Raw genomic sequence first — 23,402 nt, 5'->3', positions numbered from 1 at the left:
ACACTGACAACCCCCGCTCTCTCATGCCTAGGGTCATAAACCCTCTTCAGCGCAGCTTCACCACTGAATCCCATCCTGTTCCCAGCGCGACACCTCCCCTCATTCCTTTCATGGCCTCAAACCCTTTTGATGCAAACCCCTTTTCCTGTGTCCCCGTTTGTCTTCCCTGTTCCCAGGCCGCCACCTGGCTCTGCGGATACTGTTTATTACCCCGTACAGTAGGAAGCTTCCCCTCCCCATCAAAAGACCCCCGAACCGATCAAAGCCCCCACCCTACAAGATCCGATCAACCCCATGCATTCCGTGAATCGGCGGAATGCCCTGCTGTGCGACAACCATCACCTGTTGTGACCGGGGTGGGGAATCCAACTGTAAATGTATGTGGGAACGGGTCTGAAGGGGAGATTCCGAGGATGTTCTTTCAAGTACTAAAGTATTGCGAGAATGTGTTATGTGCAATAAAAGTCATAATCCCTAGTATAAGAGGCCAGGCCTCAGAGATGTGGTTAGAGCACCTCGTGACGATACTTGCTGTCTGAATTGATGTGTTCTCCTCCGGATAGAATAAAATCCTCGTTTCCTGCCTTCCAGTCTCCAGCGCCTGCTTCTTCATTGATTAATATTGGTGGGTCATAGAGGCGATACCGCCGGGCAACATAAAAGGGTCTTTGGTTACCGGTTGTCTTTGGAACCCTTTTTAACAATTGGCGCCCAACGTGGGGCCCATCAGCGACTCGTGGATCCAGTGGGAGAGGTCCTGACGACAGAGTGAACGACTGCAACGATCGGAAGGTACCCTGTCCGATAGACCCTTGTCTGACAGCCGATCATCCGAACTTCACTGGTTCCGAACAGACCTCTCTCGAGTGATCTGCGGTCCTGACTGGGAACCCTCAGGAGTGCCACGAGAAGTACGAAGAGAAGAGGACGATCGGGCGCTGGATTCGGAAGACGAGAAACTGTCCGTGCGGTCCGGGTAAGGTCGTGTAAACACGACGAATTGCGAAAGTGATAGATAATTGAAAATAATTGATAATTGTTGAGAAAATACTAGTATTACTCTTTGTTAATTTATTGGAGATTCACTGTCTACAAACGGAGAAACAACAGGCTCTCCCTTTATAAACAGCGAAGGATAGGTACGCACCCGTCGGACCTATCTTTCTCCCCCACTGAACAATTGCCCCTTCCCCCCATTGATTAACTGTTATAGATTGTTTTCTGGAGATTCTCTGTCTGCAAACAGGGAAAAATAGGTCCCCTCTTTACAGATAGTGAAAGGGTAGGTGACGCGAACCTTTGCGAGCCTACTTATTCTCCCCATTGACCATATTGATTTTTTATTTTTGACCTAACGTTGATTGATTGCTCAGAATTGGTTCATGAGGTATTCACTACGTGCAAACAACGTAGAATAGAAATATTCTGTCTAGTCTTTGCGCGCAGTGATAAGATAGGTAGTGCTGACTATTATCCCATTGTGATCCGTCATGCCTGTCTTCTCCCCACTGGTTAGTAGCCTGTTTAACCCGGACCGCTTATTAGAGATGAACCATCCGGCTCCGCTGGAAGGCACCCCTAATAAGGACATGTTCATGAAGCATGGATTAATTGCTATAGCCTATAGTGAGCTGTGGCATAAATATACGAAAAGGGATCGAGAAAGACAGTGGCCACTGAGAGGATCCTTTGATCTCGACAAAATAGAAACAGTAGAAATAGCCCTTCGTAGGAATGAAACAACACCTATTATGCTCGATAGCCTCGGTATGTGGCGCAAAGAAGCTGCACGACGAAGGGAAGGCGACGAATTTAGAAAAGGTGAAGGGACACGACGGACAACCCTCCAAACGTCTAGTAGGCAAAGGGAAGGGCCAGCGATGGCACAGCCCCGAGGAGTAGACATGAAAAGCGAACGGTGTAAAGGGATGGGCCGACAAGCCAACCCCGGAACACAACGACCCGAAGGTAATCCCCCGACATTACGCACAGGACGGACAGATTTAAAACAAAACCAATGTGCTTTCTGTAAATGTCTTGGACACTGGAAAGCCCAATGCCCGACTCTGCAAAGCATAGGTAAGAATGGAGGGTTGACAGAAAGGACGGACCGACAGAAAGGAAAAAGACGTGAGATAAAAACCAATCAGACTAGTGCAGACAGAACAGACAGGACCACCCCGTTTGATTATGCTCGGTGGCACAGATTTCGTCAGGCCAATTTTAACGACATGTTAGAGTTCTGGGACTGATTGCTCTCTGTTGCTCCCCCACTCTGAAAAACAAACACAACTGCAGGTCAGTGTAAACAACCCCCCGTTAGAGAAAAGACTCAAGAAAGCCAAGCGTCTATTATATAACTTAGGATTTAATTACGGTAAAACACACAACCAACAGTAAATAGAATAACTAGTAGAACTCTCTAAAAAGCAAACTTGACTAATAGGAAAAATACAAAACATGTTATGCTCACTCCGGAAGTCCTCGAAATGTAACAGTTCGATGGTCCCGCCCATCCGAAACACATAGCACGTGTGGGGCGGGGCCTGCCAGCAACCATGGGCCAAAAAGAGATCGCTGGCGAGAAGGTCCTGGAGGCTCCACCAAGCAGGCAATGAAATGGTCTTTCCATACTATCCTTCCAGGGATGGCGTCCCCCGGGCCGCGAGTAGGGAGGGGGCGGCTGCAAATGACCCCCTCCCTCGTATCTTCTGGTCCGGCCATCACGAATTTCTCCATCGAACGGATGCAGGGTGGGCAGGGAGGAAGAGGCGACGCGGACGAGCCTCTTCCACCTCCACAGGTAGGAGGCTTCCCTGCCCTGGCCCGACGCCGATGTCCTCCAGCCGGGCGACGGCCATATTTCCGCAACACAGGACACACAATGCCCGACTCGTATATTTTCTCAGTACAGGACATACAAGACCCGGCTGGTATACTTGCGTAGTACAGGACAAACAATGTCCGACGGGCATATTTACGGAGCACCGGATGTACAGTGGTCCCCCAAGAGTCGGAATCAGGGGTGTAGGGTGGTCATCATGTGCGCCCCTGATTCCAAGGGACGGTGTAGGATGCACCGGGAGAGGGAGACGGCACGGGTGAGCCTCCCTCACCTCCCCAGATGAAGGCTCCACTGCTGCACCCTGGCGCCCCGAACCAAAATGTCCTGCTCCAGCAACATGATGCTCTGTCTTTCGCCATCACAAGAAGTTTCTTCCACTCCTGATGGATACGGCAAAGGTGGCTGCCACAGGGTCTCAAAATGGCGCCTGGGCCCTCGAAAGGCGGGTCTAGGCCGCTGGAGTAACTTTGTCCGAAATTGCAACTCGGGCACTTGCCCACCCGGGCGCAAGCCCCCACCATCGACAAACATCCCCTCGACTTTGAAGATTCTACCAAAGTCCCAAGAGCCCTCGGCCCCTTCAGGCTTCCGGTGAGGAACAGTTGCATTGATCTCAAATGAAATAACCACGGCACAGCAACAAGATGGCGGTGCTCTCGTGTCTGCATCAGCTTCCGTCTGAACCACCCAGGAACATTATGGACTAACGAACTTGAGTAAGTTCCGGCTGAGCATCAACATGACCCAGTAAGAAAGACTCTATCCCCCTCCCTCTCTTGATTGACGGTCCACACCACCAGCCCCTCTGTTAGCACAGTTTTTTGAACTGCCGAAAGGGACTCTGGTCCAACCGCCAATTGTCGGGGACATTTTTCCTCTGATGCTACTTCCGGATTAAGCCGGCCTCGCCCAAAATGGCGCCGGTATCAATGGAAACTAACGGATGCCTCGTGGTATTCCTTAGCTAATGAAACTTGATGTACTAAGATATATATATATATATATATATACGAACCATTGCGCACTCAATGTTAGAGGGAGGAGGGTTCACTTGGCGAACATTTGAGAAGGGTTCCGTAAAATGTTGATTTCAATGAACAATTTATTTCTGATATTTGTTGTAACTGATACATAACGCCGCCTATGATGCATACCCACGGTTTACATCTAGAAAATGTGATTATGATGGGCTTGGCTGTGTTTCCGTTTATGAACTGAAATGCCCCTGATTCCTTCGTCACGCAATGAAATGTTTTTGGTTACTTGCAAATAATTAATTAGACCTTTTTTCACATGTTCTTGTGTTACAAAAACCCCCTACTGTATGTGCTTCCATCGACGACATATCAGGCCAAAATATGAATTGCGCTCTCACATTTTACGTACTGAATAATTCTACAAATAAAGGTCTTAAAAAGCTATGGATAGGCATCGCATACTTTTGTGAATACGGGTATCGGTGGGAGGGTTTTTCTGTACGCAACTGTTCTGCTCTTTTTTTAAGGTTATCCGAGAAATGGTTGTTCGGCCCTGGGTTGATGGTCGAATCAAAGGTATGATACGCTGCCTCCAAGATATGCGACTAAGCTCAGAAACTGACGTATGAAGAAGGACCTTGACCTCTGAGAATGGGTAAAGTAAAACGGTGTAATTGATAAAATGATATAAGGATATGGTGGTCGAAGGTACTAAGGTACAGGGTTGAACGAAGAACTGATATGCCTTAGAACATCACAGCTTTGGGAATGATTTAGGGACCCCGATGGCCGGATACATCTACAAAACCGGGTACCTCACGCTAGGCACCTCTGATTCCTCTTTTTTTTAGCGTTTTTCACTACACACGATCCTTAATGCCATCCTCGAACCTCCCCATGAACAACCTATCACATTGCCTGCCCCCATGACTTTAGGAAACCAGAACCCTAAGGGATTATATCCCGAAGAGATAAGTACGAGTATGTGGTAAGTAAAGGACTTTCATGCCCATACATTTGATGTGTTCGAATGTTGTCCCCCTACCTCCCCTTTTTCCCCCTTTTTCCCTCTGCAGGTTACATTAGAATCCCGATTAGAGTACCATAAGGGATCTGGAACCACGTCACGCCCGATGCATGAAGACGGACTAGCGCTGCAAAACGACACAACAAGGACGCTCTACCCAATGCACGCCCTTTTTACCTGATCTAATGCTCTTCTGTCCCCACACTGCATGCTTTCTACATCCTAACACAGACCCAAAACGTCTAAACGTTAGGTAACGCACTGAATAGCCCTAACAATACACGGTCATTCCCCATGTCACACGTGTACTGTTTGGCCTATTGTCTGTCTCTCTCTCTCTCTCTCTCTCTCTCTCACTCACTCTTCCACCCCTCCACACTTTCCCTCTTCCTAGCAACTGGCACCTAATTGGCGAACCTGGTGCACCTCCTGATTGGCCCCAAATACCACAAGTATTTGCACAAATTTGTCCTAAATAAAATTGTATCGGTACCACGTTACTACCTCTCCCTTTCTGCTAAAAATATGGATGAAAATTAAATTGACCGATAGGAAAGGGACAGGTAAGACGACTAAGGTTCCCTAAATTTGACCCACCCTCAGGGAACTATTTGTCAGTGGCCTCTATGATAAAATGTGTCTGTGGTAATGCGACCATCCCCATTGCAAATTGTCTCCGTACCCCAAGCTGTAAGAAATGATCGAGACACCCCCATCTACCCAAAATGCCCCCAGTTTGTGTCAGCTGCCCTGAACGAGAGCCTGAAAAACGCCCCCTGCTCTAATTCACTGTGTCCCTAATTGTTGTCCATAAGATCCCTCCTTCCCCGAGGATAAGTTTAATAATTATTGCAAACCACCCCTCCCGAGTTTTTGTAGTAACCAGGTTGCGAGGATTTTTATAGAAAGTTAGAAAGATGTATGCAAAGTTAAAAATTAGATCGAAAATCGAAAGACCTTGTTGCTGTAAGCCTTGCTGAAAATAAGATGTTTTTTTTGATGTAATGAAGACTTGTTTAGCCTATGTTCATCCCTCAGAAGGATGCCTATCAGACTATGGTGAATAGCACGTTGCACTTTTTGTAAAACACAAGGCCCTGAAGACCAGCCTAGCTTTTCAAGACTTGTACTAGGGAAGTGGGTCTCTGCCAGAAGAACTGACATCTACTATAATAGACATATGACAAATGAACGTAATAATCATCAAAGCGTCAAAGAATTAGCCAACAAAAGGAAGTTGTAAGGAATCCAGCAAACCCATCATCAATTGTTTATACGTCAGTCGCAAGAATCTCCAATGTAGCGAGTGCTTACCCCAGTTGCTTGGTGTTGGGAGAGAAATAGACTTATGTAATTACCTTCTTCTGCAATATCTCTAAAGACTGTCTTTTCAAAACTCATTTAAGGGTATCACTGTCGGAGGAGAAAGAGACCGGATGTGGGAGCACGCGGCCTGACTGCGGATTGTGGAACATCAGCGACGGAGGCCGAGGCGAGACCACAGCAGTAAGGAGACGCCGGACGGGGCATTGTTTCAGACAAAGCTAAGGAAAGGGCTGACCTGAAGCCCCTGCTATATGATCAACGTGTGCCAAAAGCCCCCGCTCTCTGAACATGGTTACGGACTCGCCTGTCGCAAAACTCTCCGCCTCCCCCTGATCTGTTCCCGACTTGGCCTTGCTCCATCCCCTCCTCCTCCGACCTACCATAAGGACTGTTCACACCCGCACCTTTCCATCCGAACTCCCAAGTTCCTCCAAATCCTACTGAGCTACCCAGAGAAGAGTACTCCTTGCGTCAGAAAGGAAGGAACTCCGACTAAGTAGACCACGGACTATGTTAAAAACCCAGAACGGTGACCTAGAACTCCACCAAGGGTCGCCCCCGAAGAAAAGATAAACAAAGTCTGTGGTTCTGCCCGCTACCAAGCACCTTGAAGATGATGGAAGCAACAGGAAATGCCCACCACAGGGACTCAAGAAACGAACAGATCTCACAATTCTGGAACAATTGCATTTTCCATTGCAAATCTATGCTCTGCATTACGGAGGGAGATGCACCTGCTCCAAAACCGTAACGCATTCCTCCTACGAGGTCTGACGAAAACCAAACAGAATGCACCCCTACCCGCAGACCCCCAACGACTCAATCCACATGAACATTTCTGTTGATAGGTAATCCAGGTGCTCAACAGTGCCGACAGAAGACGACAAAGGACAACAAGAACTCTGATATATATTTTTGCTGTATCTCATCTCTCTCCCAACCACCATTGGACTGACTATGCACCCGCCGTATACAAAAAGGACTTACTTATATGATAACTTACCAGTTCTTATTCTATGATCTGTACCCAACGCCCTCACTACGTAATTCTAGTCTGATATTGCATTACGATGACTTTTTCTGCAACCAACTTAACGATGAACCCGCCTACTAAATGATGAGATTTTTCAATATGATGTTGATAATGTGATGTTTATGTACAGTTCTTTCGCCTAAGTCCCCTCTCCCTTACTTATGATCGCTGCATATAGGTGTAGATAGGAAATAGGCCAGCAAGATGTCTTGGAAATGTTAAAGGGAGGACTGTGGAAAATAAATACAAACTTGGTGAACATTATCGGCGCCATCTTGCCCCTTTTCCAAGCCCATTCGTGCGCGTAAGCGGCAGCCATTTTGAGCACCATGGCCTCCCTGCCCCTCGCTGATAGCCAGCGCGTCTCTCTCTCTCTTAACCTCGCAAGCATTCCCCCACACACTGACAACCCCCGCTCTCTCATGCCTAGGGTCATAAACCCCTCTTCAGCGCAGCTTCACCACTGAATCCCATCCTGTTCCCAGCGCGACACCTCCCCTCATTCCTTTCATGGCCTCAAACCCTTTTGATGCAAACCCCTTTTCCTGTGTCCCCGTTTGTCTTCCCTGTTCCCAGGCCGCCACCTGGCTCTGCGGATACTGTTTATTACCCCGTACAGTAGGAAGCTTCCCCTCCCCATCAAAAGACCCCCGAACCGATCAAAGCCCCCACCCCACAAGATCCGATCAACCCCATGCATTCGGTGAATCGGCGGAATGCCCTGCTGTGCGACAACCATCACCTGTTGTGACCGGGGTGGGGAATCCAACTGTAAATGTATGTGGGAACGGGTCTGAAGGGGAGATTCCGAGGATGTTCTTTCAAGTACTAAAGTATTGCGAGAATGTGTTATGTGCAATAAAAGTCATAATCCCTAGTATAAGAGGCCAGGCCTCAGAGATGTGGTTAGAGCACCTCGTGACGATACTTGCTGTCTGAATTGATGTGTTCTCCTCCGGAGAGAATAAAATCCTCGTTTCCTGCCTTCCAGTCTCCAGCGCCTGCTTCTTCATTGATTAATATTGGTGGGTCATAGAGGCGATACCGCCGGGCAACATAAAAGGGTCTTTGGTTACCGGTTGTCTTTGGAACCCTTTTTAACAGGGAGAATGGTGGGAGGGGGAGAATGGTGCAAGGGGGAGGGGGAGAAGGGTGCAAGGCAGAGGGGAGAAGGGTGCAAGGGGGATGGCGATGAAGTTAAAAATGTGCCCCCCCGGAAACATTTCTGCGGACGCCCATGGATACTGCTATTGCCAATCCCTTGCTGCTCCTGCTTGAAGCTAGAAAAGTAACTCACCCCTGTCACCTACTCCACACTTGTATACAAGCAGATGGATCTCTTTACAGTCATTTTGTACTCAGTAATCTACACCCCCACATTCACTATGTTTCCAGGTAACAGTAGTCTGGAAACAGCCAAGCATTTTTTCAATACATTTCAGTCCTGCAAAGAGAGCATTATGGTATCGCATTGTTTTTGTAGTGTTGCAAGCCCTCAAAGTCTAATAACACACTTCTTTAAAATGTAGCCCAAACTAGCTGTGCAAGGTTACCCCAAACTTTGAGCAAGTCGCACTAAGATTACCCCAGTTGCCCACTCATCGTAGGAAGCACATACCCAATTCAACCACATCAGGAAAAGGTTTAATTAAAGAGCATTTTATACCCTTGGAGGGTGAGGCCAGTGTTTGCGGCAGATGATACATTATTTGTAAGCTATGGGGGTGCACAATATTCTCTTGGTTGAAGAATGTTTTCAGGATGAGAGACCATTTCACTTCTACGCTACCTAGGGCAGACATTCCTGTATGTAGCATCTACCTGCAGGTACATCAAGAAATTGTGTGTTTTGGTATCCTTGTTTATACATGGGCGATTTCTAATCATCATGTTTATATGTAACCCTGAGATTCCTAGACATGATTAATCACTGGCTTCATATGATGCCATGGATTCGTTCTTTGGTTTAACATGGCCTTCACTAATGTCAGGACAATTAGGCACCTGCCATCCGCACACTCCACTTGCAGTCGGGAACCTCCTCCACCCCTAAATAACTGACTGCCCCATCTAGCGGAGCGATTTGAGTTAGTTCACAAAATAACCTCTGTTTCCCAGCCCATGCCCCTCCAGATTTGTGTCCTTAATCATTCTGGCATTTTCCACACCCCATCCCTAACCAAGACCCCCTCAGCACACTCTTTCATTCTCCCGCCCCCTCCCCAGTCCAGGTCATCTGCTTGAACCTCCATATGTTCATGTGCATCCTATCTTGCCAGGCGCTCAATCAACCATCCGGCCTCTGTCAATATCAAAGCTAGCAGAAAGAGGTTCAACGACAAGATCCGGATACCCTGAAATCAGATCTCCACTACTTCACTAAATCGTAGCTCCCACACGCCAACATTTATAACGTCCAGGTTTGTTCTCCTGGGAATCCACCATCTGCTTTATTTTCACCCTTGTCTTCTCCACAGGATCCCACTTAGGTAATAAACACACCTTCTCAACTGTACTCCGTCCCCACTCTTTCCTGACTATCACCCTGAAAACAAGAAAGTGAAGATGCATGCCAACCAAACTAATCTGCCTTCTTTCAGCGGAAGATTCCTCCCTCAAAAAAAGGCGTTATTCATCATATCTGCCACTGTCCAGTGCAAATGTTCCTCACACTCACTCCATAGACTCCTTGATGGCAATTTAGCAGCACTTTTAGGCCATTTGGCCCCCTTCATACAATCTTAAACTTCTTTTACTATGCCCATTTCTTCAGTTCACAATTCAATCTAGCCTTCTTCTCATTCAACTGATACTTCAAAATCTCTTGCTTTCCAATCTCCCACTCTCTTTGGGGGCTCCATTAGAGATACATTACTAGTCTGCCCACACATAATAGCTTCCCTCCATACTTACAGCTGACATCAGTTTTTATGCCACACAACCTCCCACACTTCCCTTCCTTTTAACTGTCATAGCCCCTCCCCTCCTTAGCCAGCAACAGGGGCACCCTCCTCAAAGCAAGATCCGTGATTAAACATGTCACCCACATCAATGAAACAGACATGGAGCATGAAGACCATCTGCTCACTCTGACTGAAAATGACCCAGCGCCCATGCACAGTGGAGATTTGTGACACAGTGGCCGTATGACTTACTTTAATGCCACTGTACTGCTGCTTACCACTAACAGCTAGGCCTGCATAATTATTTTGGCATATTTATCTTGGCGCTTTGGTCCTGAGAGGCATATTTATCTTGGCACGATGATCCTGCAAGGCATATTTATCTTGGCACGATGCTCCCCAGGTCAGCATATGTATCTTGGCACTGTGTTCTTAAGTCACTTGTTGGCAGCATATATATCTTGACATTGGAATCTACAGAGCAGCACATTTGTCATTGCACTGCACAGTGTCTTAAACTTAGCAAGGTATTGCTAAGCTGTTTTGGAGAATAATTAATGTGAGCACCAGAATTGAATTATCCCATCGGAAAATATGATTTAGGAAACCCAAAACATTGTTGATATTTGTGGGGGGAAGATAACTGCGCAGATCAAGCACAGCAGACTTCAAGCTAGCAAGGTGGTATTGATTCGCTCACTGTTTCTGTGATGGAGACGATTTTTTTTAACGAAATAAAGAAGATTTATTTGAACATTGGTTTCTAATCAAATTTAGATTTAAGCATTTCCCCTTTATTTGTCTGAGCGGAATGTTCAGATGTCTCTTCTGGTACAACAGTGTTGCCTATCTTTGAATGAGATGCTTTTGTGCCCCATGAAGATCTTGTTTAATAATATGTTATGCATCAAAATGGCAACTCCCTACCACAACTACCTCAGAATGTTTTGCGCTGACATATCCTCCTATTTATCGGATTCTGCTTTTATTTAATGTGAATGTGTTTTTATCTACATCTCAGCATTATGTCTTCCTGTCTCAGCACTGCAGGGAAAACCGTATCAGGCTTTGGCGGTCATGTTTTGATTGTGCTTTTTTTAAGGGGGCTGAGGGGCGTCTGTCTATTTAAGGTTCATATACTAATAGGGGGTTGTTGCTTCTGGCTGCGGAACAGGCTTGTGTACATGAGGCTTCATACCAGTGCTCCAGAGATTGTAGTATGTACTGTATTTATTTATACATTGCTACTTTAAGGAATGTTTCATTAATGTTCTTACTTATGTTCTAAGAATGCTGTGATGTGTTCTTTATGTCATTACGAGCCTGTTCTCTGTTACTGCTAGTCGTGGGTTATTTACTCCTGGATTAAAACTCAATCTACGAACTGTATTTCCTGTCTACTTGGATTATTTACCCTGAAGAGCTTACTATATTTATTGGCGACGATTTTATTTAAAAAATAAGAAAAACTCTTCAATTTCAAGATCTCAGACCCACCGACAGTAAGGATTATTTTGTTGATATTGATAGACTATATTTTGGAAGGGGAAAAAACGGAGAATTCAAGAAAGTGTTTCGCTTCGATTCCTCAACCTGTTATTTCCAGAACTGTGAGTTTTTTAACTGATATTCAATATTCTTTGTTGAAGATTGCTGTCTCAACCGTCATCCTCTTACTTGGCTTTATTTGAACACGAGCGGTGTTCTCGGCTCGAGACGCGATCCAGCTGTTCTCCTTCTCCTGTTACACGCCAAACGTTTATACGTCATCGCGCTACTGATGATAACACGCAGGAGCGTGTATTGTCATCGCGCATTGTTTCTCATTGACCGATTGTGCGTTTAGCGTCATCACGCTAATCACGTTGGCGGCCATTTTGTGCAAGAAAAATATTGCACTTTTCAGTTGAGAAATACGAGGAGATTTACAACTCGTCAAATATTTTTAAATTACTCCTGGATTAAAACTCAATCTACGAACTGTATTTCCTGTCTACTTGGATTATTTACCCTGAAGAGCTTACTATAGAGATGCACCTCGTAGTTCGGACTGGACTGTTCCCATGGGGCACAGGGTCAGAGCTGATTTGCATATAGCCAGTGTCTAACCCAGGGTGGTGTGGAGTGCAAAAAAACGATGGATTTAGGCCCAGATCCTTGTACTGGGGTGAATGTATGACATTGTTCTACATTCTGTCCATCAACTGTGTTTTTTGCAATTTACATTAAACATGGACACATTCATTTGGTAGCCACAGAGATATGAAGTGATTTGCCCAGAATGATAGAGCGTTGAGATACACTTTATGTATGAACTCCCTGATTTTCTGTAATTGTTCTAAAAGGCTACTGGTTTGAAAAAATAAGGGGACCCCTACTTAACACAAATGAAAACTTGCTAGCTAGTAGAGAAAACTATATCAAGGGGGAAAAGCACTCGCTAATAGCAAGTGTAAATGTTGAAAGCTGTATCAGGACATCTTACATTGACATAGTGCTTAAATATTATCCAAAAATATATTTTTATTTTGTTTTACATTTTATCTTTTTATCCACAATATCAACAATATACACTCCTATATATTTATACAGTCACAATGCATTGTGACTGTATAAATATATAGGAGTATATATTTTTTATAATATTTAAGCACTATGTCGATTGATTAAATGTAAGATGTCCTGATACAGCTTTCAACATTTACACTTGCTATTAGCTTGTGCCTTTCCCCTTGCTAAAAGGCTACTGGGCCAGTTTTAGCATCCACGAGATCTAAATCAGTATAGAGACAGAGGTTCTGCCATGTAACGTGTGATTACTTTCTGTGAGTAAAGTCTGTCCACCAAGATTTTAGGACCATCAATTAATGATACGTCACAACACACTACTGACACACATTACAAATGACAACACCACTGTTTACTTGAAAGAATATGTAAGCTAGATATATTAAAAAGTCATATATCTTTTGTGCTAATACATCAGAAAAGGATATAGTGCAGACTGTGAACACTGTTTGTGACATATATAAATGTGCCTAAAAAATAACACAGGTACTAACACAATGAAAAACATTCAATAAAATGGACATATATAAAGGAATTAGTTATTGTGTCCAAATACAATAGATAACCCTAAAGAGACATGTGATTTACATCCTGCCATGAGCATGTCTATTTGGGCGTGGTACGCTTATTCATAACACGTCAACATTTCGACCCCTAGAGGCCAAAAGAGGTCCCATGAGACCTCTTTTGGCCACATATAGTACTGCACCATGCAACGTTTGAGTTATTGGCATTATAAATGCCAATGTTTTTTTACCTAGCTTTGTTGCAGGGTGCAGTACTATATGTGGCCAAAAGAGGTCCCATGGGACCTCTTTTGGCCACATATGGTACTGCACCCTGCAGAATATATGGTAAATCCACCCTACCCATAATGCATTGCATGCAAGACAAAACCACAAGTACATTCAAATAGCTATGTCCATATATATATATATATATATATATATATATATATATATATATATATATATATATATATATATATATATATATATCATTAGTAGCTTTGAAATGAACAAAAGAATAATGATATTAATTCCGGATCAGGTTGTACTCTGTGTGGAGCCGATGAAGGGACATTTATAGAAGGTCTCATATAAATGTGCTAGTGAGTAAAGTAACAACTGCCATCCTTGCTTAGAACAAAGTGTGTGTTCTGCCTGAGGGCTTTTAAGAAACTAGTGCTCTGAGGCTGCAATTAAAACCTAGGGAGTAACAACACATGTAAAAGGGGTGTCCTCATGGGAGGTTACAAGAAGAGCCAAGGCGGTACTAAAAAGAGAGTAGTAAGCCTATTGGCCAATCAAAGGCCACCATCTACAAAGGACAGAGACAGGAGCCAATTAAAAAGAAGGGCGGAAAGAGGGCAGAGCTTTATGCCCATAGGCTAAATACATCATGTCTGGAAGACACAGTGCAAGCGCTGCCTAGGCATGGCCCAACATGAGGTGGACGCAGGACAAAATGTTATCAGATGGACTTACACAGATATGTTCCTCTCTAGTCATATAACCAAGTAGTAGCCCTAAGCATATATGGCTATAAAAAGAAACACAAATTTATGAAAAACAAAAATTAATTCTTAAACTGGTAACACAATTAATCTTACAAGTATGTTATAAGTGCCTCATGCTTACAGTGAATCAGCTTGAAGGAATTCAAGGGGCAAGTCAGTATATCTGTGAGAAAGGTATCCATTGATCCGACCCAAAACAATCAAACCAAACATCTATGGAGGTGAAACCAGAAAAGGGCATTTTCGTGATTGGTTCTTTCAAAAATTTGGTTCGCAGGAAATATATCCCTGTCTTTTGAAGCCTTAATATTCTTTCCAGTAAAATCTATTAACACAAATTCAACGTTTCCTTTTGGGCCATTGCTTTTCAGTATTTAGTTTACTTTTTACACTAAAGGGATGCCCCTAACGCTAGTTTCACAACATTGTATTTTAAGGTTGTTTTGTTTACTATTTTTCATTGAGATTTTATGTCTGAAATAAGTCTGGACAAGCTAGGAACGTCGCTGAGTTCTTGTTGCATCCTAAATGAGTGCTGCTTTATGTTAGCCCTTCTTATTAACGTATATTAAAATATAAGCTGTTCTTTACCCAATGTGTATATACCCATGTGCTATTTACTTTTGACTCTTTTAGTTATATAAGTTGTGCGTCCATAGAAAGTTTTGAACACTCCTTTTCTGTTTATTGAAGCTGTGTCACTCTTGCTGGGACCATGACCACTGTATTTCGTTTCTCTCAATTAATGATTGCGCTATCACCCACACTACTCAATCTTTGGTTACCACAATTCTACTTTATGATATTGAAACTGATCATTGCTTTGCTACGTGTCCTTTGTGTTTCTGTGAGGTCATTCATGCCCCCTGACGTGTATTTTAGCGCGCCATTGCATCATCGGTGGTCACACACTCATCAAGCCTATTGTACTACGGCAAAACACCAGGTGTAATTCTTGCAGAACGTCACTGGTGAGGATAAAGTAACGAATGTATCCAAATTAATTATATAAAAATGCTTTATTGACTTTTCAGACTCTAAAAGAAAAGGATTTCACGTCACTATATACATGACAAACCCAATATGTGTTTAGCGACAATAATTTCTAAGTCTCTTCTTATGGGCTTACTTATTTTATAAAATGTTTTGAAATCCAGAATTCATAACAATTGATCTAAATGTACGTCCATGACATGCAAACAATAGACACTTTAATAGTTGCAGAGAATGTAGAATATGTATAACGTCCAAAGCGATATAAAGGAATATAGAGAATCAAAATGAGAGAAATAGTAATTAACCCAGATAGAGTCACCAAAATGTGTAAGTTCTTGAGAAATACAATGCATAAAATATATTTCTGCAGGTAACCCAAGTGGTATTAAGGTAGAGGCTCTTCAACTGTCAGACCAAATTGTTGGTCTTTTATTTGGGCAATCACGCCCAGTTTGATTTTTCAAATGAGGTAATTTTTAGTCGTGTTTCTCTCTGCTTTTCAGATTTGTCACGGATGCTGCTCGGCGCGAGCAGGAAACCTTGAAGAAGAAAATCCAGCCCAAACTCTCGCTGACTCTGTCGAGTTCAGTGTCCAGAGGGAATGTGTCCACTCCACCTCGCCACAGCAGTGGCAGCCTTACTCCACCAGTTACCCCTCCCATCACTCCATCCTCTTCATTCCGAAGCAGCACGCCAACAGGTAAGGGTCTTTCTTCTAGAGGAGAACGCTGAGGCACATGCAGCGTTCTGGTACTCTTGGAGCTCAACCTGCTATTTGTAGACTGCTTCTGAGCATAGTAGAGGGAACAACACAGAGCAGGTTGGTGTGAAAACTTTTGTTTGTTTCTGTCACTGCAGCACAGGGGCTTGAGCATAACCTTGAGAAATGGTAAGCAGCCCCACTAATGGACTTGCCCATCAAGGCAGGCTTCATGCACAGCCTTAATGCGCAACATAAGCCAGATAAAAAAAAAAATCTTGATCATTCTTAGCATGGCCAATAATTTGTGTAGCGTTTTAGTTTCAATTTTTCTGTAGTTTATTTAAATCTAATTAGCACCTTTAACAGTACGATTAGAAACGTTTTACATAGTAAAATGGACAATGCATGCATTAATGTAGGTGGGGTAGGCTAATGGCAGTTTTATTGATTATTTGACGTTAAATGGTGAAGACACGGACATGGCGCCGCAAGACATACATACATCTAAGTAATAGAATAGCCTGAACATGTTTCGTATTCCACAGCCTTTCAAATAGGCGCCTTTTTAGGTTTCGCTGGGGGGCGGAGCCGTTAGGCTCCTCCTCCAGAGAAATCTATTGAGTACAGTAAGGCACTCTGGAACACGCCCCCCGTCCCATTGGCTAGCTCCATAAATGGAGCCTAGCCATTGGACGAGGGGCCTGTCCATCAATGCCGGACCAGACACGGGGGCGTTCCCGAGATTCTTTGGCTTTTGCCGACGTCACGCGACGCCGGGAACGCCCCCGAGTCTCCTCCGGCCGGGCCGTGCTTGCTGCTGTCCTGCCTTGTGTCCCTCCTCCCGCCGTCCCCACGTTTCCCGCCTCCCTCCCGACGTCCGTGTCCTTTCCCGCCCCCCTCGTCCTCTCCCGCCCGCCCCCCGAGAGTGCTTGCTGCTGTCCTGCCTTGTGTCCCTCCTCCCGCCGTCCCCACGTTTCCCGCCTCCCTCCCGACGTCCGTGTCCTTTCCCGCCCCCCTCGTCCTCTCCCGCCCGCCCCCCGAGAGCGGAGGAGGGAAGCCCGACTCGCCCAGCATGAGCCACGAGCCCTGTGGGAGGCACTAGGACCCAGGGCCGCATGAAGGACAACAGGTAACCATTATTTGAGCCACGAGCCCTGTGGGAGGCACTAGGACCCAGGGCCTGCTCGAGGGTTTCTTCAGCCGGCCGGCCAATCCTAGCGCGGCCGGCCGGAAGTGCCCGCCCCCCCGCCGCCCGGGGGAAGAAGGAAGACGGCGGCCCACAAGAAGTATGGCGGCCAGGCTCAGCCATCGGGACTCCATGGGAGGGGGAGAAGCCGCGCCTCCTCCCGGGCTCCTGCAGGCTTCCAGTTCGATTCCAGGGTACAGGGTACGAGTCCTCGTGCTGAACACCTTGCTGGCTTTCTACTCCCACCTAAGTGACAAGCCGAGAGACTTGCCAGAATACACATCGCAGGGCGCGTTCTGCACCTTGCTGATAGGTTGGTGTTCGTTTGATTTGGGAGGGAGAGATAAGGGAGGGACGTTGTCCTGCGAGCACTTGGGGACTTCCAGAACGCCGCAGCGCTCTGAAGGTGGGCAATGGGAATTGTGTTTCTGGGGCGGTGGACGAGGGTATAGTCTGAATGATACCAGTAGGTTGTCACCTGCTTCTTCAGCGCCCTATTCCGATGGGCGTAATGAATTTATTTCCACTACAGTAATCTCAATGTTGTGTAAAATAGCCACAAGTAGATTATTTGTCGGGCACTTTTGCCTCCTGTGAAATAATGTACCGCATAATTATTATTATAGTATAGCTGTGCACTTCAAGCGTAGCTTGTAACCCGTGTCCGAGCTGCGCCGCATACCTCGTGCCGGGTTTACCTTTAAAGCGACTCGTTCTGTGTTTAGAATTATGCTTTATAGCGCATGCTGCCAACTAACTAAATTGCCTCTTGGCACATACAGGGCTCATTTGCTGTCCTTTTGGCCTAACATATGAGCTTCAGGGCGCGCGCACACTTCCAGGTAGGTGGTCTGCTCGCCAGGCCATTTTGCGGATATCCTGGCTATTGCGTAAGATTCTTTGGATGCCACCAGGGGGGCATAACTACTAGCCCAATACGCCAGCACCAGTTTGTGGTAACCACGTGGGTAGCTTGCTTATTAGCAAGCCCTGCCGTGGCGGTTGTAGCTTGCTTATTAGCAGGCCATGGCATGGCGTGAGCATATGGCAGAGGTTAGGGTGAGACTGCAAGTGTCCTGCCTACTTAGGCATAGACAGCCATTAAAATACGGTCGCTAACGAGGGTAATTTAATCTGCTTCTCGGCACACAACGCCAGCAGGATGTGACATTGTGCCGCGTTGCCCGCTTTCCCGACGTGCCATCTCCCCCTCCCCTGGGCCCCGCTGTGCCCTGCGACCCGCCTCTTAGCTCACCTGCTCCAGATGGGCGGCACAGTGGGGGACGCACTGGCAGAAGCAGATGTGTTTGTTTGCCGGAGACAATGTTGTGCGGCTGCAGATGGCACTGCCTGGCAGCGGGCTTTGCTCCCTGACACCCCTGTCACACTCCGAGTAGCGCTGGCAGGGAGGGGGCACCTACCCAACCTCTTTAGACATGCCGCTCTTGTCTTTACTTTCTGTTTTTTTTTTAAGTTCCAAGGAACCTAGAATCCTGGCTGATCCGGGCAGGGCTGCCTACTCTGTTTGTTCCGTCAGGGTGGTTTCCAGACACATAGGGATTGTTTTCAGCCACTCCATCCATTTGCGTTAACTGTTTTCAAGTGCAGTTGGGCCCCTCGTTTAGAAAAGTCACGTCCCTCAGCTGTCAGTTTGTCTACTGCAGGAGAGGTTACGTTTTAGTTATTTATATATCACTTAATAACGTTTAACCTGTTGTCTAAGCTTTTTTTTAAAGTTCGACAGGTAAAGAAAGCGAGGCACAGGGAGATTACTTGCTTTCCCAGGATCACACACTTTTGGTGAGGTGAGGTGAGGTGAGGTAGCTGGAATTCTGAGTTAGAATTATGACCTATTGACCAGGCCTTTTCACTGGTTACTGCAATAAGCAGCGCAAAATGCACAAGATCAAACCAGAAGATGCATATAGAGTCCTTCTAACGTTGACAATCCTGAAACTTTTAAAATGGCACGGCAGTAAGCTGCCGATTGTTAGATGAAAATTGGAATTTTATGTATGTATACAGTATTTCCTATAGCTTGAACCAAGCCAAAAAGCAGCAGAGAGCTGCACATGGTCAAAGGTAAGCATACGATTGGCGAGTGGCAGCTGGTGACATTTGAAAGCAGTGGGGCGCAAAAGTTGGGCATGACTTTTAAGCCGCAAGCGAAGCAAGCAAAAGTGGGGTACAGGTTGAGCCCAATCCCAAGAGAAAATTGGATCAAGATTGGCAAATGGTGCATTTCAAAGCAAATGCATTTCATGATAAAGCCAGGCTTATAAGGCAGTGAGAACGTATAGTCTTGAAATGGTATGCACCTACCCAGAATCTCAACTCTGCCCAACCCCATCAACAGGTTCAAACTAAACACCTTCAGCCATCATAAACCTGTTTACAACTATTTCCCGGATAGCCTGCATCTTCATTAGCAAACAATCACCCTCTACAATAGTCATCTACTGCCAATTATAGTTGACACGCTTAGAGACTTATTGGCACTAAACCACTAACACTGCCTCTTACCCAGGGCCACACTATTACCCACGCCGCTATGCTTTCTCCTGACACCATGATCTCCCCACTTTCACTCAACTCTTATATTGCCACTCAGACCACTACTTCTCCAAAGCCTCCCAAGTTATCACTTTCATAGCGTCACCCACTCACCTAAACCTAGTCACACTACTACCAATCACTCACTGCCACTGACGAAGAACAAATTTGATTGTGACAATCATATTTTGTATGCTTTGTACCTAGACATGAAGCTTCATAACATGCTGACATAACAAAACACTGTAATGTTCCGACTAACGGTCACTATTTTTAATCTAAATGTGATAACTACCTTTCACTGAGAAACTGTCCTAACTACAATAATGATGGGTTTAGAAGGTAGTTTAATCAAGAAGGCATGCTGAGAACTGAACCAGGAAGACAATCATTGAAAGGTGCCTGTTCAAATCTCAAGCAATCATCGGCAACACTCTTGGGTACAGAACGTAACTATGGCAGTGAGACAGCAGTGTGTGGGGTATTATAGAATGACAGAGCGGTTATTGTCCACTGGTATGCAGGTACATTGCCGTTAATAATACTAGAAATGTTTAATTAATTGATTTCTGCCCTGCAAGATCCCTGAGTAACAGACACTACTTATTCAGGACAACATGACACGTATAGCAGTAAAAATCAACCGCACAAGCACAAAACTTAGCTGTAGGCGAAGAACCGATTCTTCAAGAAGCTGGAGACACGTCCCTGGAGGAAAGCAACTCCGAGCCCAAATCCATCTTCAAACTTGAATAACGCTTGCCCCTCAATTTCCTGTTTTTAGGTTTCGCTGGGGGGCGGAGCCGTTAGGCTCCTCCTCCAGAGAAATCTATTGAGTACAGTAAGGCACTCTGGAACACGCCCCCCGTCCCATTGGCTAGCTCCATAAATGGAGCCTAGCCATTGGACGAGGGGCCTGTCCATCAATGCCGGACCAGACACGGGGGCGTTCCCGAGATTCTTTGGCTTTTGCCGACGTCACGCGACGCCGGGACTCCATGGGAGGGGGAGAAGCCGCGCCTCCTCCCGGGCTCCTCCAGCAGCATTGGCGGCGGATCGGGGTGCGTGCTTGAGTTGCTGCCAGCCGAGAGCGGAGGAGGGAAGCCCGACTCGCCCAGCATGAGCCACGCGGTAAGCACACTAGTAAACAAGGGACCCTGACTGTCGTCCTTCAGTGTGGGTCACTCTGCCACCCCTCTCATGCACCTCAGCTGGCCTCACCACTCTGTTAGACAGTGATCGAATTCGGCCTGCAGGGATCCACCTTTTGTTGTACTTGCTGTAAGACCAGGCCTGGTTGGGTGCCTCCTCCTTTAAGGTCCCACTTTCTCAGCATGGGTCAGGTGTACCTCACCTACCCGTATATTAATGGCTAGCCCTATCATGTATCCCTGCAGCCTTTGGAGACACTTCAGACATTCAGCCTCATCTGTGTTCTCATCAGTTTGCGGAGCCTCCCTGGGTCCCTAGAAGATAATCAACTGGGTATACGACTTCTCTGATGACTTGACATTGCCTGCACCAGTGGTGGTATACAACGCACTGACAGGTTTCTTTAGGATTTAAGCAGCATGACATGGAGTGAATTTAGATTGCAGCCTCCATCTTAGGTCGTAACGCCACACCTCGCCACTCTTCCAAGCTCCAGGAATTGCTGCTTCTGATAGGACCTTCACAGGGTGTATTTTCTCATGTTGGTTAATAATACCTCCTAGGATTGTGTGGCTCTTTCTTCTGGGTAGACCACACATGATATTTACATCCTGGCTTTTTAACAGTGCTTCCATTGGTTGGGTCTTTGTCGGTGCTGGGTGTACTTCATACAACAGGTTCCATGTGAATTCAAGGTCAGCCTTAAAATTCTGACCACTTGTAAAGTAGTAGGTATGCATTGCTGTGTCTAGTCTCACCCTCTCTCCAACACATCATGTCTATTCCCAGTGGCGTCCACTGCACCATGTTTAAAGCAATACCATGCCTCCGTACTGCATTTTTATTCCTATAAAATAAATAAATACAAACTGCTGGTTAAAAACCTATCTGCTGCGACATAATAGAGTTTTTAGGAATTTTGATGTGTGTTGCTGAACATCCAGAAATAGTTGAGTCTCTGAAGCAGCCGCTGCAGGTAAGAGGGGGAAGGGGGGTAGGGGAGGGATTTGGAGAGACGACCAAGAGGGAAAATTAATTATTTATTTAATTTCCCCTTGTAGTCCTCTCTCGAAATCCCTCCAGCTGGCTCCACTGCTCTTGCCTGCTGCGGCTGCTCTGGAGATGGTAGAATGTGTGAGGCCTGTGGTGTTATTCCTTCTCATTAAATTCCAGATTCCTTAATTGCCGCAATCAAACCACTCCTTCAAAATATAGCGTTTGTCTGCCCCCTTCAAATAGCAGACTTTCATAGAGGAGTGTTTGATGCCTAAATAAGACACAACTTGATATGCCTCTTCCTGTGGTGGAAACATGCTACTGCTATCTGCGGCCTCCTTCGGCGGAAGAAACAACTTGACTGTTCAACTAGTATAATCAGCTCTGACACTAGGATGATGCTAGGGTGCACATTTGAGTTTTCGGGCCACTGGCTGTAAGATGTGGCTGTACCTGTTGGGTCAATCATTTTTCAACATGTTTAGAAAACTCTAAACAAGTGAACCACCTCAGTCCTGACCTTGTCAAAGGAGTAGGACCCGCACATTGCTGTTTCCTTGCACCACCCTTTGCTGGCGAAGTAATGTGTCCCAAACAGCTCTGTTAGTGCCTCTCAGACCAGCCCAAGCGCCGCGACTGCTCCAGTACTGGGACCCACACACTGCTCTGCTGAGATACCCACTCCTGAGCTGCAATGCCTCTGCCTTTCCAGGACTCGGACCCGCACGTTGCTTTGCCAAGGTTTATTTGTGTGGTCGAGAGTTGTCCAATAATAACGCCCACGAAGAGCAGACAGGAGCCTCTCGAAACGCTGCTGTCCTGGCCTATCATCAAGTTGGGATGTCAGATGGACCAACAGCAGCAACCAGGGCAACAGAATCCACATCCAAAAGTAAACATGTAAGAAGACACGTGCACATAAGGAACACCTGCATATGAATAATACAAAGCCCCAATATATCTCCCTTTCTTAACAAAACAAGAGAGTGAGAATACATACACCATAAGATAAGAAATGTTCAAACCAAGCTGTAAAAACAAAAGCGATACAGTGAAAAAGGAGAATACACAGTATCACCTAATACAAATAATAATTGTATTTTACAGGCAACACAGTTATCCTTCTAGTACCATTGCCAGTGGAATCAGAAGTAGAAGAATTAGAAACATTAGTGTTAAGATCACTGATTCTTCAACCTCATCACTCGCTTCCTGGTAACTTGACTCTGTGTGAGTTTGAGATGAATTCATATAATTTACAGTGACACATTCAGGAATTTGAATATCAGGCTGATACATGGAATGTGTGGTAACACTGCCAGAAGTAAAGTCTTTTACCTCTACACCTACATCCCATGTAATACAACTACTTCTCTCACTATCATAAACAAGCGTCTTTTTCTCTGTTAACTCCTTCTGAATGGTTTGGTACTCACAACCGCTCCTTTTATTCAACATCCACAATTTTTAAGCAAAACAGCAGAACGTGTGACTCTTACAATTTGAGTAGGATGAGATGCTAAAACTTACAAGAGCAGGCGGCACAGATAACTTATCAGCAGTAATAATAAAAACAGCTATTCCCCTTGGAACAACTTGCTCCACCTGCTTTTTCAAA

The 23,402-nt window shown here is 45.6% G+C and overlaps 1 protein-coding gene across 1 annotated transcript in view; it reads left to right on the top strand.

The window, feature by feature from the left end:
* Window positions 1–23,402, top strand: part of JAZF1 (JAZF zinc finger 1) — a 641,974-nt gene that overhangs the window by 441,012 nt on the left and 177,560 nt on the right. Inside the window, exon 3 of the mRNA XM_086941708.1 lies at window positions 15,698–15,894. Within this exon, the coding sequence (XP_086797834.1) occupies window positions 15,698–15,894 (197 nt within the window). The remainder of the gene's footprint in view (window positions 1–15,697; window positions 15,895–23,402) is intronic.

The sequence above is a fragment of the Lissotriton vulgaris genome, chromosome 10 (assembly GCF_964263255.1).
Source record: "Lissotriton vulgaris chromosome 10, aLisVul1.2, whole genome shotgun sequence".
Lineage (NCBI taxonomy): Eukaryota > Metazoa > Chordata > Amphibia > Caudata > Salamandridae > Lissotriton > Lissotriton vulgaris.
The sequence above is the reverse complement of the archived record's forward strand: the minus strand, read 5'-3'. Positions and strand labels throughout refer to the sequence as shown.